The 17,369-nt window shown below is 43.4% G+C and overlaps 1 protein-coding gene across 1 annotated transcript in view; it reads right to left on the bottom strand.

Annotated features, from left to right (window-relative positions):
• The window catches only part of LOC138357652 (trichohyalin-like), a 139,894-nt gene extending 124,743 nt beyond the window's left edge, over positions 1-15,151 (bottom strand). Inside the window, exon 1 of the mRNA XM_069314657.1 lies at positions 14,828-15,151. Within this exon, the coding sequence (XP_069170758.1) occupies positions 14,828-15,151 (324 nt within the window). The remainder of the gene's footprint in view (positions 1-14,827) is intronic.
• Positions 15,152-17,369: the final 2,218 nt, after the last annotated feature.

The following is a 17,369-nucleotide window of genomic DNA, read 5'->3' as shown; positions in this document are numbered from 1 at the left end:
AGGTAGGATTGATGTATATAAACGCATCTGTATATTGGAAATGGCTCGTCGGACCCTACACTATCACTATGAAATGGTCTCTAAGAATGAAGTATGACATCGACCACTGGATATTGGATACTGGAAATACACATAAAAGTTATATGGAATGGGTGAAACTTGGACAAACTGGGGCTTTGGCTGTGCTATGATAAGGTGAACTATGGTAAAATTTGGTGGAAATTGGATAAAATTGTGGCAAATTAGGTGGAAATTATCTTAAATTGGGGAAAATTTGGTTAAATTTGGCCTTAGCCGTATTGGGTTAGGTCTGCTTTTGGTAGGTTTGATGATATATAAACACATCTGGAACATGGAAATGGCTGGATGAACACTGCACTATTACTATGAAATGGTCTTTGGGAATAGGCTGTGACATTGGAGGGGGCGACCTGATATTGAAGATTCACATTAAATTTAATTGGGATAGGTGAAACTTGGTCAAATTGGGGCTTTGGTTGTGCTATGAAATGGTAAACTCGGGTAAATTTGGCGGGAATTGGATTAAATTTGAATAAATTGGATCAAATTAGGTGGAAATTGGATTAAATTGGGATAAATTTGGCCTTAGCTGTGTGTTAGGTTAGGTCTGGTTTCGTAGGATTGAAGATATATAAACACATCTGGATATTTGGAAACAGCTGGATGGACACTGCGCTATGAAATGGTCTTGGGAATAGGGCGTGACATAGGGCACCTGGATATTAGATATTGAAAATGCACATTAAATTTATATGGGATAGGTAAAACTTGGGTGAAATGGGCTTTGGCTGTGATATGATTTGGCATATTTTTGCCAATATTTAATGGGGAATTGTCATTAATTGGGATGAAATTAGGTAGATGGCCACAGCACTAACACTGAAATGGTCTTGGGAATGGGGAATATGTGGTGGCTGGATAATGGGCATTGGAAATGAACGTTATTTTTAGATGAGACAGAGAAAACTCGGGTGAATTGGGCTTTGGCTTGAACAAATCAAGCCTATTCCTGGGGGGGGGGGGGGGTTGAGTGGGTGGGGGAGGGGGAGGGACAGTATATATATATATATATATATATATATATATATATATATATATATATATATATATATATATATATATATATATATATATATATATATATATACATATATATATATATATATATATATATATATATATATATATATATATATATACATATATATATATATATATATATATATATATATATATATATATATATATATATTGGGTATTGGAAATGCATTTTTTTTTAAATTTAGATGGGATACCTTGAGGTTACCTTGAGGTGCTTCCGGGGCATAGCGTCCCCGCGGCCCGGTCGTCGACCAGGCCTCCTGGTTGCCGGACTGATCAACCAGGCTGTTGGACGCGGCTGCTCGCAGCCTGACGTACAACGGAAAAGTTGACGTATAGGGAAAGTTTAAGGGAGTATATTGGGCTTTTGGTTGTGCTATGACACGGCGAACCCCCCTGAATATAATGCATATTTTAGCTGAAAATAAAAGGGATCTCCCGCATGTAGCGGGGGAAAAGGGTTCGAGAGCCCCATAATTGATTTGGAAACTGAACAATACATATTGTTTAGCTATGTAAGTGACAATCTCTTGAAAGCTCGTTACATACACACACATATATGCACCCTAAGTGATTCAACAAGAGGCTTGCAACGGTCTCTATGCAAGGCATTTTTACGACAATGGGAAGTCTGCAGTTGCTGGTCTCACTCCACAACCGCCTAACCGGAGAGTCATGTGCATCCTGCACATACATACAGTAAGCAAATATTTTGGTTACTTTGCTAAGATTCCTGGCAGCGCATCATTATGAATGAAATACAAGCGTATTTCTTGGACTCCATTGATGGTGTTATCTCTGAATTCTGCGAATTTCCTTTTCGTATTCCATTATATAATGACGCAAAGTATGCGAATAGTTAAACTTGCTCAATGAATTTGTGTTAGCTTGCTAATGTAATTGTATGGGGGTTGCATAAGTTTGTTGAGAATATAATTGAATGCTAGTTTAGTTCATTTATTATGAATCCCATCATGTGGGGCGGGTAGTGGGAAGGGTTACCATGGTGGGAAATGGACTCTGGTAATGAACCCAACAATTCATTTTTGGCTCAAGCAAGAAAAACAAAAAAATAATAGGTAAACGAAATTGCCAAAATTAATTTGTGCAAGTTTTGCAAATGTGATTGTAAAGTTTTTTTTTGCATAAGTTTGAGAATATATAATTGAATGTTAGTTTTAATTCATTTTATTAATGCAGCCCCCCCCCCCTATTCCCATCTTGCTACGGGGGGGGGGGGGCTAAGCCGAGCAGTAGTAACATCTAGAAGTCTGCTGCTTTTATTGGTTGATCCATAGATGTGTACTGGCTCCTCTTGCATCATCATCTAATAAATTAAACAACTAGCATATGTAAAGAGCTAGTCTAACAATTTATGTTTATTTTTTTTTTGTATTTTTATCAGGCCCACTGCCCTTCTATCCAGCAGACAGCTGCTGGATGGGTTACAATTGAGCCAAAAACAGTTGGTCAGGGCGAGATACGGCCTCATTTTAGAGACATTTACTATAGAAAAAAGCTTGAACGTCGGGGACTGAACACGGCCTGCACGAGAGTTGTTCTTGACACTCAAATGTTTAGAGATTAAAATCTCTATAATTAGAGGGGGCAACTAAAATACCGCATTATTTAGTGAAATTATGCAATGTCCAATAGTTTGGACGTTGGGGAACTGAATCAGGACTTGCACAAAGGTAACTCTGCATCGGGTCCAAATGAGGACACACGTGGGAGAAAGAGAGGAAGCAAGATTTACTCCCTCGGAAAACCTTAAAAAAAAATTTGTAGGCCAGAGTTTTGAAAACATTGACAACCTTTTGATACAGAATGAAACTCTTTAACAATAACATATATCTTGAAGAATAAATCTTCCTCTATGAGATATATCTTTTAAGTTAGTTTAAAAGTTTGCATTTATTGTAATGATGATGCCTTCCTAACATGGCTCATTAAAATAATTTTTTGTTTATGAAATCGTGTAAGTATTTATGCAATATTTATTATAAAACAATCATAATACGCAGTGGCATATCATTTTTATAAAGAGGCTTTATAAGGTAAATATAATAGCAATGCGAAAATCTTTCTATCTGACGTATTTTTATTTTAAATAAATACACTTGGGCGAAAAACATGTCTATTGCCCGCGTGAGCGACTTGGGTGGGCTCTTGCAGATTCTATGTATTTTAATCTCTAAACATTTGAGTGCCAAGAACAACTCTCGTGCAGGCCCGCATTCAGTTCTCGACGTTCAAGCTTTTGCTATAGTAAATGTCTCTAAAAATGAGGCCGTATCTCGCCCTGACCAACTGTTTTTGGCTCAATTGTAATCCATCCAGCCGCAGTCAGCTGGGCAGGACCCAGTGCAGGTTTGGAAGGCTTTGGAAATTAAAGCACCGTAAGATTGTGAGTGTTCAAGTTTAGGGGGGACTAAGTATTTTGCGCGAATGTGAAAGCCCTGGGTTTATTTGTGTAAGTTAAAAATTGAGTTTTTGTTTGTGTGTATAAGAGTTTAGCAATGTGTTTAAGTAAGATTGTGCAACTGTTTTAAGTTCAGGGGGGACTAAGTATTTTGCGCGAATGTGAAAGCCCTGGGTTTATTTGTGTAAGTTAAAAATTGAGTTTTTGTTTGTGTATAAGAGTTTAGCAATGTGTTTAAGTAAGATTGTGCAACTGTTTTAAGTTTAGGGGGGACTAAGTATTTTGCGCGAATGTGAAAGCCCTGGGTTTATTTGTGTAAGTTAAAAATTGAGTTTTTGTTTGTGTATAAGAGTTTAGCAATGTGTTTAAGTAAGATTGTGCAACTGTTTTAAGTTTAGGGGGGACTAAGTATTTTGCGCGAATGTGAAAGCCCTGGGTTTATTTGTGTAAGTTAAAAATTGAGTTTTTGTTTGTGTGTATAAGAGTTTAGCAATGTGTTTAAGTAAGATTGTGCAACTGTTTTAAGTTTAGGGGGGACTAAGTATTTGCGCGAATGTGAAAGCCCTGCGTTTATTTGTGTAAGTTAAAAATTGAGTTTTTGTTTGTGTATAAGAGTTTAGCAATGTGTTTAAGTAAGATTGTGCAACTGTTTTAAGTTTAGGGGGGACTAAGTATTTTGCGCGAATGTGAAAGCCCTGGGTTTATTTGTGTAAGTTAAAAATTGAGTTTTTGTTTGTGTATAAGAGTTTAGCAATGTGTTTAAGTAAGATTGTGCAACTGTTTTAAGTTTAGGGGGGGGAATAAGTATTTTGCGCGAATGTGAAAGCCCTGGGTTTATTTGTGTAAGTTAAAAATTGAGTTTTTGTTTGTGCATAAGAGTTTAGCAATGTGTTTAAGTAAGATTGTGCAACAGTTTTAAGTTTAGGGGGGGACTAAGTACAGAGAGCGCCAGTTGTTGCGCTATATGAAGTTATTGGGCCCCCACCACAATAGCTGAAAACTATTATGATGTTAAAAAATGAAATTTAATACAGAATATGAACAGATTCCCAGTATATATTAAATTGCTTAAACCACTCAACTACTTTCCTTTATAGTATATTTACGAGTGTCAAAATAATGTTTGGAGTGTCAAACCCCAACACAATATGGCTGAGGCCCCACTATTTAAACTTCTTTTCGTATGCTATGAAATATCACAGATATTGTTAATGCTTGTAACGTTTATTACAAAAGATAGACGTACATTTGATGCTATTTTTCATATTAATATCTAATTTGAGGCCCGAAAAATATATCTATAAAATCTACAAACAGGTTAGAACCATACAAATGCAAGTATGCCTTTTTCACCAGTATTCAACTGAATACCACAGAAAATGGAATCTTTACTTTAGCTACAGAAAACGGAGCAAAGCCAAGGGGGGATGACTGGAATAAACAGTTTCCAACCTGACTCTTCCCGCACATAAACATGTCTTTCTTGACCTCATTTCAAATTATATAGAGTACTGAAAGCTCATTTTCCATAGCAAATATACTAAGGAACTCATTTTACGACTAGAACGCAAACTAGAACCCCTCATTCAGATTCAAAACACGAGAATTATTGACTGAACATTTCCCCACTATCAAGCACACAGGACTCTTTAAAGCTATCTTAACTTCTTTAAAACCCCAATATGACCCATCTCACATGCAGATCCTGTTCTATGACTCGCCCTTCATGTCAATGTACCCCACAGTATCATGCAAATTCAAGATAAGGCTTACTACACCTATATATCCAAACTTGGTCTTTGTAAGGAATCTTGACCCCCCCTTGTATGCTTGACCCCCACTGGGGTTATCCACCTCTGACCATTACAGAAAATGGAGCTGTGCCCAAGGGCTCCCTATACTATTCAGTCATAGCCTCATTAAAGTACTCCAAAAACTTCTATATTCGCTTTCAACTGCGTTTCTTGGTTTGAATCTATTGAACATTCACCCTCTGATCCATTCAAAAGTAAGGGCCCCCAAATTGATACCGTAGTACTCTCGTAACACCCCCGGGACAAATCGTGCATTTTGCTCATGCCATTAAAATACTCCAAAAACGTTTATACGCCTTTCACCAGTGTATTGTTTGGTTTCCAACTATTGAACATTCATCCTCAGTACCTCTCATAAGTAGAGACCCCCTCCTTGAGGCCCTAGACTCATCTTAAAAGCTCGAGCCGAATCGTGCAAAAAAACAGGTTAGGATAGGGCACCAGTTCCTCAGGTACACCATGGGTGGTGGTCCCCCCGGGACCCCAGGGGGGACCACCACACCACCACCGCCAGCCAGCCAGGAGCGCGCTGACTGTGCCCTAACCTAACCACCTAAAACAAGAGGGATGGACGATCTGGCCCGACAGGGTCAAGTCGGCATGGAAGTGCCCAACCGTTTCTGAATTTTTTTTACCTCAATCTGTCTCCTTATTCACTACTCAGGGGTGGCCGTGGTGGTGCCAGGGGTGGCAGTGGTGATGCCAGGGGTGGCAGTGTGGTGTTGCTAGGGGTGGCAGTGGTTGTTGTTGTGCCAGGGGTGGCAGTGGTGGTGCCAGTGGTGGCAGAATAGTGGTGGTGCCAGAGGTGGCAATATGGTAGTGGTGCCATTGGTGGCAGTGTGGTGGTGGTGGTGGTGCCAGGGGTGGCAATATGGTGGTGGTGCCAGCGGTGGCAGTATAGTGGTAGTGCCAGAGGTGGCAATATGGTAGTGGTGCCAGGGGTGGCACTGTGGTGGTGGTGGTGGTGCCAGGGGTGGCAGTGTGGTGGTGGTGGTGGTGACAGGGGTGGCAGTGTGGTGGTGGTGGTGGTGCCAGGGGTGGCAGTGTGGTGGTGGTGGTGGTGCCAGGGGTGGCAGTGTGGTGGTGGTGGTGGTGCCAGGGGTGGCAGTGTGGTGGTGGTGGTGGTGCCAGGGGTGGCAGTGTGGTGGTGGTGGTGCCAGGGGTGGCAGTGTGGTGGTGGTGGTGCCAGAGGTGGCAGTGTGGTGGTGGTGGTGGTGCCAGGGGTGGCAGTGTGGTGGTGGTGGTGCCAGGGGTGGCAGTGTGGTGGTGGTGGTGCCAGGGGTGGCAGTGTGGTGGTGGTGGTGCCAGGGGTGGCAGTGTGGTGGTGGTGCCAGGGGTGGCAGTGTTGTGGTGGTGCCTGTGGGTGGCAGTGTGGGGGTGGTGCCAGGGGTGGTAGTGTTGGGGTGGTGCCAGGGGTGGCAGTGTGGTGGTGGTGGTGCCAGAGGTGGCAGTGTGGTGGTGGTGCCAGTGGTGGCAGTGTGGGGGTGGTGCCAGGGGTGGCAGTGTGGTGGTGGTGCCAGGGGTGGCAGTGTGGTGGTGGTGCCAGGGGTGGCAGTGTGGGGGTGGTGGTGGTGGTGGCAGTGTGGGGGTGGTGGTGGTGGTGGTGGTGCCAGGGGTGGCAGTGTGGTGGTGGTGGTGGTGGTGGTGGTGGTGCCAGGGGTGGCAGTGTGGGGGTGGTGGTGCCAGGGGTGGCAGTGTGGGGGTGGTGCCAGGGGTGGCAGTGTGGGGGTGGTGGTGGTGGTGGTGCCAGGGGTGGCAGTGTGGGGGTGGTGCCAGGGGTGGCAGTGTGGTGGTGGTGGTGCCAGGGGTGGCAGTGTGGTGGTGGTGGTGGTGCCAGGGGTGGCAGTGTGGTGGTGGTGGTGCCAGGGGTGGCAGTGTGGTGGTGGTGCCAGGGGTGGCTGTGTGGTGGTGGTGGTGCCAGGGGTGGCAGTGTGGTGGTGGTGGTGACAGGGGTGGCAGTGTGGTGGTGGTGGTGGTGCCAAGGGTGGCAGTGTGGTGGTGGTGGTACCAGGGGTGGCAGTGTGGTGGTGGTGGTGGTGCCAGGGGTGGCATTGTGGTGGTGGTGGTGGTGCCAGGGGTGGCAGTGTGGTGGTGGTGGTGCCAGGGGTGGCAGTGTGGTGGTGGTGGTGCCAGGGGTGGCAGTGTGGTGGTGGTGGTGGTGGTGGTGTCAGGGGTGGCAGTGTGTTGGTGGTGGGGGTGCGAGGGGTGGCAGTGTGGTGGTGGTGGTGCCAGGGGTGGCATTGTGGTGGTGGTGGTGGTGCCAGGGGTGGCATTGTGGTAGTGGTGGTGGTGCCAGGGGTGGCAGTGTGGTGGTGGTGGTGCCAGGGGTGGCAGTGTGGTGGTGGTGGTGCTAGAGGGTGGCAATGTGGTGGTGGTGGTGCCAGGGGTGGCAGTGTGGTGGTGGTAGTGCCAGGGGTGACAGTGTCGTGGTGGTGGTGGTGCCAGGGGTAGCAGTGTGTTGGTGGTGGTGCCAGGGGTGGCAGTGTTGTGGTGGTGGTGTCAGGGGTGGCAGTGTGTTGGTGGTGGTGGTGCCAGGGGTGGCAGTGTGGTGGTGGTAGTGGTGCCAGGGGTGGCAGTGTGGTGGTGGTTGTGGTGCCAGGGGTGGCAGTGTGGTGGTGGTGGTGGTGAGAGTGGTGGCAGTGTGGTGATGGTGGTGGTGCCAGGGGTGGCAGTGTGGTGGTGGTGGTGGTGCCAAGGGTGGCAGTGTGGTGGTGGTAGTGGTGCCAGGGGTGGTAGTGTGGTGGTGGTGGTGGTGCCAGGGGTGGCAGTGTGGTGGTGGTGGTGGTGAGAGGGGTGGCAGTGTGGTGATGCCGCAGGGTGGTAGTGTGGTGATGCCGTAGGGTGGCAGTGTGGTGGTGGTTCCAGGGGTTGCAGTGGTGGTAGTGCCAGGGGTGGCAGTGTGGTGGTGGTGGTGGTGCCAGGGGTGGCAGTGTGGTGGTGGTGGTGCTAGAGGGTGGCAATGTGGTGGTGGTGGTGCCAGGGGTGGCAGTGTGGTGGTGGTAGTGCCAGGGGTAGCAGTGTCGTGGTGGTGGTGGTGCCAGGGGTAGCAGTGTGTTGGTGGTAGTGCCAAAATTAAAGACTTAAAGAAGTCTGGTTTGTTATTGCTGGCTGATAGATTGAACATAGCAGTTTCCAGTAAAATGTTGAAAGCTCAAGTGTTAAGAGTGATTGTCACACACTTGGTGGAGGAGGAGAGACTTGAAGAAGAGTGTTTGGGAGAGTTAGAAGAAGAGTCAAGTGACAAGGTGGCAATCTTAAAGTTGGAGTTGGAGACTCAATTAGAAATGGCTAGGCTGGAAGCAGACAAGCAGAGGTTGGAGTTGCAGAACCAGACAAAACACCTTGAGTTGGAGGCTCAGTTAAGACTAGCAGAGCAACAAACTAAACAAACCGAGCAGCAGACTAGACAATTAGAAATTCAGCAGTGTATTGCTGAAAATAATAACAGGTTAGAACAGCAGAGAATTGCAGCAGGGCAAGGTAACACTAGTAATAATCCAGAGAGTACAAATAGTTCTTCCAAGTACAGTAAACATGTAGAATTACCTAAGTTTAGTGAAGAAGATCCAGAAATATTTTTCTTGCACTTTAAGAAACTAGCAGTCAGCATGAACTGGCCTGTCGATCAATGGGTTAGCATATTACAAGGACAATTTAAGGGTAAAGCTCAAGAGGTATTTGCATCTTTGCCGGCTGAGAATTCTTTCGATTTTAAATTTGTTCAGCAAAGTATTTTGAATGCTTACCAGCAGATCCCAAAGGCACATAGAATTAAATTCAGAAGTTTAAAAAGAGCACATGACCAGACTATTTCTGACTTTGTAAGAGTAAAATTAAATCACTTTGACAGATGGATTAAAGCACTTAATATTACTGAGTTTGAGACTTTAAGAGACCTCATAGTAACTGAGGAAGTAGTGGGGTGTCTACCAGAGAAATTAGCTTTATTTATGGCTGAAAATAAACAAACCACTGATCTTATCAAATTAGCCAAGCTAGCTGATGAACATGAACTACTTACAAAAGTACCTTTCAGAGCACCAATGAACCATTTTAATGTTAAAACTAATCATTATGCTCATAAAAACCATGTTTTCCAGACTCGACCAGCTACTTCACCTTCTCCCCTTAACCCTTCTCCTGTAAAGCCTAAATCTGAGAAACCGACAGGGTTGTCACCCTCAAGTAATGTAGTGATTAAGCCTGCAGTGGGTTCGGCTGTTCCGACCACTAGCAGGTATTGCACGCATTGCAGGAGAAGAGGTCATGTGGTAAATTCATGTTATGCTTTGCACCCTGAGTTGAGACCAACTGGTCTAATTTTGAGTAGGGGTTTGCAAACCATTAATGCCAATGTTGCTCCAGTCATGCCCAAGTGGATGACTAATTTTGATCTATTCCTACATTCGGGAACCCTACTATGTACTAGTGGAACCTGGAAACCAGTCCAGTTGTTAAGGGACACTGGTGCTTCCCAGTCTATAATTTCTCGCCGTGTTCTTACTGATGTTAGCACAGAAGACACTGGAGAGGTAGTGTTATTGCAGGGACTTGGAGGGCATATCCAGCGTGTACCATTAATTAAGAGAGAATTCCTTTCAACTTCTGAAAAGAGTTCTGACACTCCTGCGTCCACTTAAGCTGATACCTTATCCAGGGGATTTCCTGTTGCAGTGCCATAAAATGTAATGTTCTATTCATAAGATGTATGAATATGTATTTTTGTATTTTTTTTACTGTGTGAGATTTCATTGCTTTGCACTTGAATTTTAGTCGAAGCATTTTCATGTTTTATTTTCATGTTATATTACATGTTATATTTCATGCAGTCAAAAAAAATGAAATCAACCTTCAGTTAATTTCATTTTTTTCTTAGGGGTACGGGAGGGATGTAACGAATCTCACTAGGATTCTGCCATTACTCTTGATTCTCATATTACTTTATTGTCTTGTTCTTTAATATAGCATCTAGTTGTATGATATAAGATTTTGTATGTATATATTATAGCATGCAGCAGTGTGCCTGAGTTACATTATATTGTGTGAGGCTTTTGGTGTTAATTTCTCATGTAGTTTCTCCGTGTGGGCGGTTGACCATATTTGGATATGGCCAGTGTGGGAACATTGTTGTCAATCGAGTGTTTATAGTTTTACATTGAGTTATGCCCATATTTGGTTTCTGTATTATTGTATGGAATGTTGTACCAGTGTTTACTACTCTTTAGTTTAACAATGTTTTGAATATTAGTGCTGCGTTTTATTATTAGATTTTCCACAATGTTTGTGTGGACGGTTAGTTGATTTTTGGGTAGACGCTTGGCCTGCGGACCAAGGCGTGGGGCAGAAGCGTGGCGGCTGCGGTCATGAGGAGTCATGGTTTAAGTTAAGTCATTGGTCACTGTTATTTTAGCCCATATAAATGTTAATTATCTGGTTAGATGATATTGTATATATCTCTCTAATTAATCCATGTCTTAGTGATAGTGCTCATGTCTCAATAAGGAGGTTATTCTATGATTTGCATGCTGAAGAATATTTCTGGTTATTATTTATACTTTAAGTGTTGTTATGTTTGTCCCCCTTAGCATAAATATATTGTTCTCCATTTTATGCAGTGATGTATATTTACCCCTAGACAGTTGTTGGCAAGGCCGAATTATTATCTTTTTTATTGCACTGCGGGGAGAAGAACCTTATTTAGTCTCAAGGGTGGTAACATGGTGGTGGTGTCAGGGGTGGCAGTGTGGTGGTGGTGGTGGTGGTGCCAGGGGTGGCAGTGTGGTGGTGGTGGTGGTGCCAAGGATGGCAGTGTGGTGGTGGTAGTGGTGCCAGGGGTGGCAGTGTGGTGGTGGTGGTGGTGCCAGGGGTGGCAGTGTGGTGGTGGTGAGAGGGGTGGCAGTGTGGTGATGCCGCAGGGTGGTAGTGTGGTGATGCTGTAGGGTGGCAGTGTGGTGGTGGTTCCAGGGGTTGCAGTGGTGGTAGTGCCAGGGGTGGCAGGGTGGTGGTGGTGAGAGGGGTGGCAGTGTGGTGATGCCGCGGGGTGGTAGTGTGGTGATGCCGTGGGGTGGCAGTGTGGTGGTGGTTCCAGGGGTTGCAGTGGTGGTAGTGGTAGGGGTGGCAGTGTGGTGGTGCTAGAGGTAGCAGTGTGGCGATGGTGGTTCTAGGGGTGGCAGTGTGGTGGTGATGGTGCCAGGGGTGGCAGTGTGGTGGTGGTGCCATTGGTGGCAGTGTGGTGATGCCGCGGGGTGGCAGTGTGGTGGTGCTAGAGGTGGCAGTGTGGCGATGGTGGTTCTAGGGGTAGCAGTGTAGTGGTGGTGGTGCCAGGGGCGGCAGTGTGCCTCAAAGAATGAGGTGATTTGATAAAATATCATGCCCAAGATTACCAACCGAGTGCCAGGGGGGGGATGGTAATAACCTCAGCTACCATCCTATTTTGTCCGGTGTTGTTGGTCGAGTGGTTAAGGCTTCCTGTACGTCAGAATGCAGAGTGCTCCTGGCAGTATGGGTTCGAGTCACTTCTGCGGTGTGAGTTTTCAGTGGCATATATGCCTGCAGACCGTTCAGGCTTGTTCGCATTTGTGTTCCTCACGTGTGCCCCAAAGAATGAGATGATTTGATAAAATACCATGCCCAAGATTACCAACTGAGTGCCGGCGGGGGATGGAAATAGCCTCAGCTACCATCCTCTTTGTCCGGTCATGTTGGTTGAGCGGTTAAGGGAGCATGTACGCCAGCAGAGTGCTCCTGGCAGTATGGGTTCGAGTCACTTCTGTGGTGTGAGTTTTCAGTTGCATATAGTCCTGGGGACCATTCAGGCTTGTTCGCATATGTATATATATGTGTGTATAATGTTGCACCTAGTAGCCAGAACGTCGTACTTGACCTACTATGCAAGGCCCGATTTGCCTAATAAGCCAAGTTTTCCTGAATATATTTTACAATATTTTTTTCTTATGAAATAGTAAAGCTATCCATTTCATTTTGTACGAGTAAATTTTTTAAAATTTGAGTTAAAACTAACGTAGATATATGACCGAACCTAACCAACCCTACCTAACCTAACCAATCTTAACCTAACCTAAACTATCACAATTAAGTCAATAATATATGTTCTTAATATAATATAATAATAATCATTCAAATAAGCTAATTGGAAACAATTTATTGAAAATAAAGAAAATCTCTCGGCCTGTTAGGCAAATCAGGCCTTGCATAGTAGGCCGAGAAGCGTGTTCTGGCTACTAGGTACGACATATATATACATATATACTCAACTATGTATATACATATATAGTTATACATATATAGTTGAGGCAGCTATCTATTGCCTCAACTATATAGTTGAGGCAATAGATAGTGGTAAGGATTGCGATGTTGTGTACCTTGACTTTAGCAAAGCTTTGATACAGTGCCACATGAAAGACTGATTAAGAAGATAGAGGCTCATGGCATTGGGGGTGCTATATTAAGTTGGATTAGGGCATGGCTATACCAAAGGAAACATAGAGTTAATATAAATGGGGTTAAGTCTGTATGGGAGAATGTTTTAAGTGGAATGCATCAAGACTTTGTCCTGGGACCTCTGTTGTTTATAATATATATAAATGATTTAGAATCAGGTTTGAGTAGCAACATTTGCAAATTTGCGGATGATACAAAAATCGATAGAGAAATAAACATGGAAGAAGACTCACTATCACTTCATGTCGATCTAAATAGGGTTTTGAAATGGTCAAAAGATTTGCAGATGCAATTAGTATTTGATCTATTCAATTTATAAGTTATACTACCTTCCTGTGCTTTGCTTAGAATATTTTTAAATAAGTTATATTTTGAATCCACATCGAAATTTACGTCTCCTATCGCTGGGTTCACGTCTCGCTCCAAGACCGGCCCGCCCCCATGCCCAAGACTTTCCAATCTATTTGACCCAAAACATTTCTTAGGCTATTGAAATAATCTTTTCGAAAATAAGGCACTTAAATAGAATTTTCCCCCTACAGATCTATTCCATCCAATGCTGAATCTGATTTCTTTATGATCACTGTTCCCTAGCTCACTCCCTATTTCGATGGCATTAATTTGCGTTTCCCTGTTAGTTAACACTAAATCTAAAATATTACTTACCCACGTTTGTTCCTTAATGTGTTGCATAAGAAACCAATCTTCAATTAATTCCTGAAAATCTTCTGCTTCATTATTCCCTGTTCTGTTAAACCAATTTATTCCACTAAAATTAAAGTCACCCATGACAAGTACTGCTAGTCCTAGATGCTCTAGATATTTCGCCTCATAGGTGCTTTGCTTCCTTCCTGTCTATGTTTGGTGGCCTGTATATAACTCCTATAAGATTATTTGCTTTTTCGTTTAATTCTATCCAAATAGTTTCTGTTTGTGGCTCAGTTTTAATTCCATCTTTGAGATTACATTTCAAATTTTCCCTAACTTATATAGCTACTCCCCCTCCCCGTCTAATATATCTATCTGTGTGTACTAGTTTAAATCCATTTATTTGATATTCAGCTAATAGTTTTCTATTTTCTACATTCATCCACGTTTCGGTTGGTGTAATAATATCTATTTTTTCTGTGCAGACAAGAGTATTTAAATCATTGATTTTATTTCTTAATCTTCTAATGTTAGTGTAATATATCCTAAGTGTATTGTTATTTTGAGGCCCTTCTCTTTCCCTAATCATTTTGCCAATTTGTTTCTCCCACAAACACTTACTTTTATTACCTCTTTCCTCCATTTCAATTCCCATACCACTATCTACTAACAGTTTAAACCCAAACCCAAACAAACGCCTCCATCCACTGGTTCCAACGAGATCGCAACAACAACAACAACCACCCCAGCCCTCGATAGATGCACCCCATTACTAGCATACATTCCGTTTCTTCCATAGAAGTGTTCCCAGTTGTCTATTTACGATTTTGCATTTCATTTTCAATATCTTTCCAGCCGGCAATTTTTACTAATCAAAACTCCCAGATAAGAATATAAGAACAAAGGTAACTGCTGAAGGCCTATTTGCCCATACGATTCAGCCCTTATTTATAACCACTCAATCCCACTCATATACATGTCCAACCCACGCTAGACAAAATTGAGGGACCCCAAGTGTCCTCGACATCCATTCATTTCCAACTTCCTTTCTTTGAAGAATGCCACATATGATCGGGATTCCTCCCTTGCTTCTAACTAGTTCTATGGCTGTCTTAAATCTCAGTATTAGTTCCTCACTCCTAACTCGCCTAACATCATTTCCACCTGCACTATTACCAATAATTGGTTTATTTTTATTAGCAGCCATAATATCATTCATGTTGCCAACAATATCTCCAATTCCAGCTCCCGGATAGCAAACTCTTAACCTGTTCTCCCTATCTCTGGCTCAAAACGTTCTGTCTAAATACCTCACCTGGTGATCTCACGCAATAAAAATTCCCTTGGTTCCTCCTTTTACCTTTTGAGCACTTTGAGCGACCTGCGCTTCGTTGCTCCTCGTTGCTTTGCCTTTGCCTCCTCGTTGAACTGCAGGCTCACCACAGCACTCGTCCTCCAACACAGCAAATGCGTTAGACGTCCTTAGGATGTCATTAGGCGGCTTTGTCAAAGTCTTCTTAAGCCCCCTGTCCTTTACAACTTGCCAAGACAAGGTCTTTTTAATACTTGTCGCCTCCTTTGTTTCTTCCTGATGTTTCAGCTTTCGTACTTCCTCCCGTAGGGAATCCAAATCTGTCCTCAGAGCTTTAACGAGATTCTTCAGTTCCTTCACTACACCTTCCATTGTTGCTATAATAATATTACAGCAACATTAAGTTTTGTTAATCTCTCTTCATATGACAGGTTTCTAATTTAGGGAATTAGCTTTGTCATCCTATACTGGACACGTTCAAGTGAATTTATATCCATTCTATAGTACGGCGACCAAAACTGAACTGCAAATTCTACATGGGGTCTAACCATAGCAGGATATAGTTGGAAAATAACACCAGGTGTCTTGTTACTAACGCTTCGATTAATAAATCCCAGTGTCCTATTTGCTTTATTACGAGCATTCATGCATTGATCATTTGGTTTTAAATTCTTACTAATCATAACTCCCAGATCCCTTTTGCAATCCGACTTTCCCAACTCAACACCATCTAGCTCGTATCTTGTAACTATCATCATTACCAAATTGCCCTTATCTACAAACCATTCTCTCGCCTTGGTTACCCTTTGCATTTCATCAACTGTGCCTACTCTCAAGCTAAACGAAATTTCTTTCATCCTAAACCTCCTTCCAACACTAGTAGCACTGTACTATGCCTTCCCTTCATATCTGAACTCAAAACTTTTACCAATACCTTTCGTCCTCTTGACATTAAGCTCGCCTTTCGACAAACTAACACACTTCGTAGCAATCTAGTTCACACTGCTCCTCCTGCTTCTAATGCTGCTGGTGTCTACTCTATTTCCTGTTCATCTTGTCCTCTCCAATACTTTGGCGAAATTGGCCGTACACTGAATGACAGACTTAAAGAACACAAGAGAAGTGTTAAGTCTGCAGACACTAACAATGCTCTCTTCTGCCATGTGAGGGATCCTTATCATCACATTGATTGGTCTTCCTCCAAAATAATCTTTCCTGCCTCTACTCTATACAGACGCCGTCTTGCTACGAAGTGTGTTAGTTTGTCGAAAGGCGAGCTTAATGTCAAGAGGACGAAAGGTATTGGTAAAAGTTTTGAGTTCAGATATGAAGGGAAGGCATAGTACAGTGCTACTAGTGTTGGAAGGAGGTTTAGGATGAAAGAAATTTCGTTTAGCTTGAGAGTAGGCACAGTTGATGAAATGCAAAGGGTAACCAAGGCGAGAGAATGGTTTGTAGATAAATACACGGCTCTAATACACAATGTACCCAACATGAACTTGAGTCCTCGCTTTGTTGCTGTGGACTCTTCCCTTTCACAGTATATACTCAAATGCTCTAATCTTTCTAACAAACGTGACCTAACATAAGCTTACCCATTTCATTTACCTTTCTTTCTCTTTCCTTTCTTTCTCTTTTCTCTCTTTTTTCTGTTTATTGTCTTCTCCTACGTTCCCTCGTTTTCCTCTTCTCATTATTTTCTCCTTCTCTTTCGGTGGTTATAATAGGACCTGCCTCGTATGGGCCAACAGGCCCTCTGCAGTTCCTACTACTAGCCACTCTACTACACCTTACTTTGCTCCTCATCTTTCGTGCCTATTTATTGCCTGTCTCTACTTCCTCATCACAATCGACTTGAGAATGGTCCAGGACGGACCGAAACGTCGTCGTCCCTTCACATTCTAGTGTGTGGTCTGGTCATCATCATTACCTACCCTCAGAACTTTACATTTATCAGTATTAAACTGCATCTGCCAATCTTTATACCATTTCAAAACCGTATTTAGATCAACTTGAAGTGATAGTGAGTCTTCTTCCGTGTTAATTTCCCTACCGATTTTTGTATCATAGGCAAATTTGCAAATATTGCTACTCAAACCTGAATCTAAATCATATATATATTATTAGCAAGAGGTCCGAGCCGAGCCTTGAGGGACTTACAACATTTTGCCACTTTGACTTAACCCCATTTATACTAACTCTGTTTCCTTTGCCATGCCATGCCCTAAACCAACTTAATATGGCACCCCAATACCATGAGCCTCTAACATCCTATGGCAGTTATTATGTAAGCTAATTTACATAGTTATTATGTAAGTATATTAGTACCGCTTTCCCAGACAGTTAAGCCCAGGTCAGCACACACGCACATCCTACACGGACTGCTAAGGTCAGCAGTCACATCCCACCCAGACAGTTAAGCCAAGGTCAACAGTCACATCACACCCAGACAGTTAAGCCAAGGTCAGCACACACGCACATCCTACACGACTGCTAAGGTCAGCAGTCACATCCCACCCAGACAGTTAAGGCAAGGTCAGCAGTCACATCCCACCCAGACAGTTAAGCCCAGGTCAGCAGTCACATCCCA

The sequence above is a fragment of the Procambarus clarkii genome, chromosome 79, assembly GCF_040958095.1.
Source record: "Procambarus clarkii isolate CNS0578487 chromosome 79, FALCON_Pclarkii_2.0, whole genome shotgun sequence".
Classification (NCBI taxonomy): Eukaryota; Metazoa; Arthropoda; class Malacostraca; order Decapoda; family Cambaridae; genus Procambarus; species Procambarus clarkii.
This window is presented reverse-complemented; position numbering and strand designations above follow the sequence as displayed.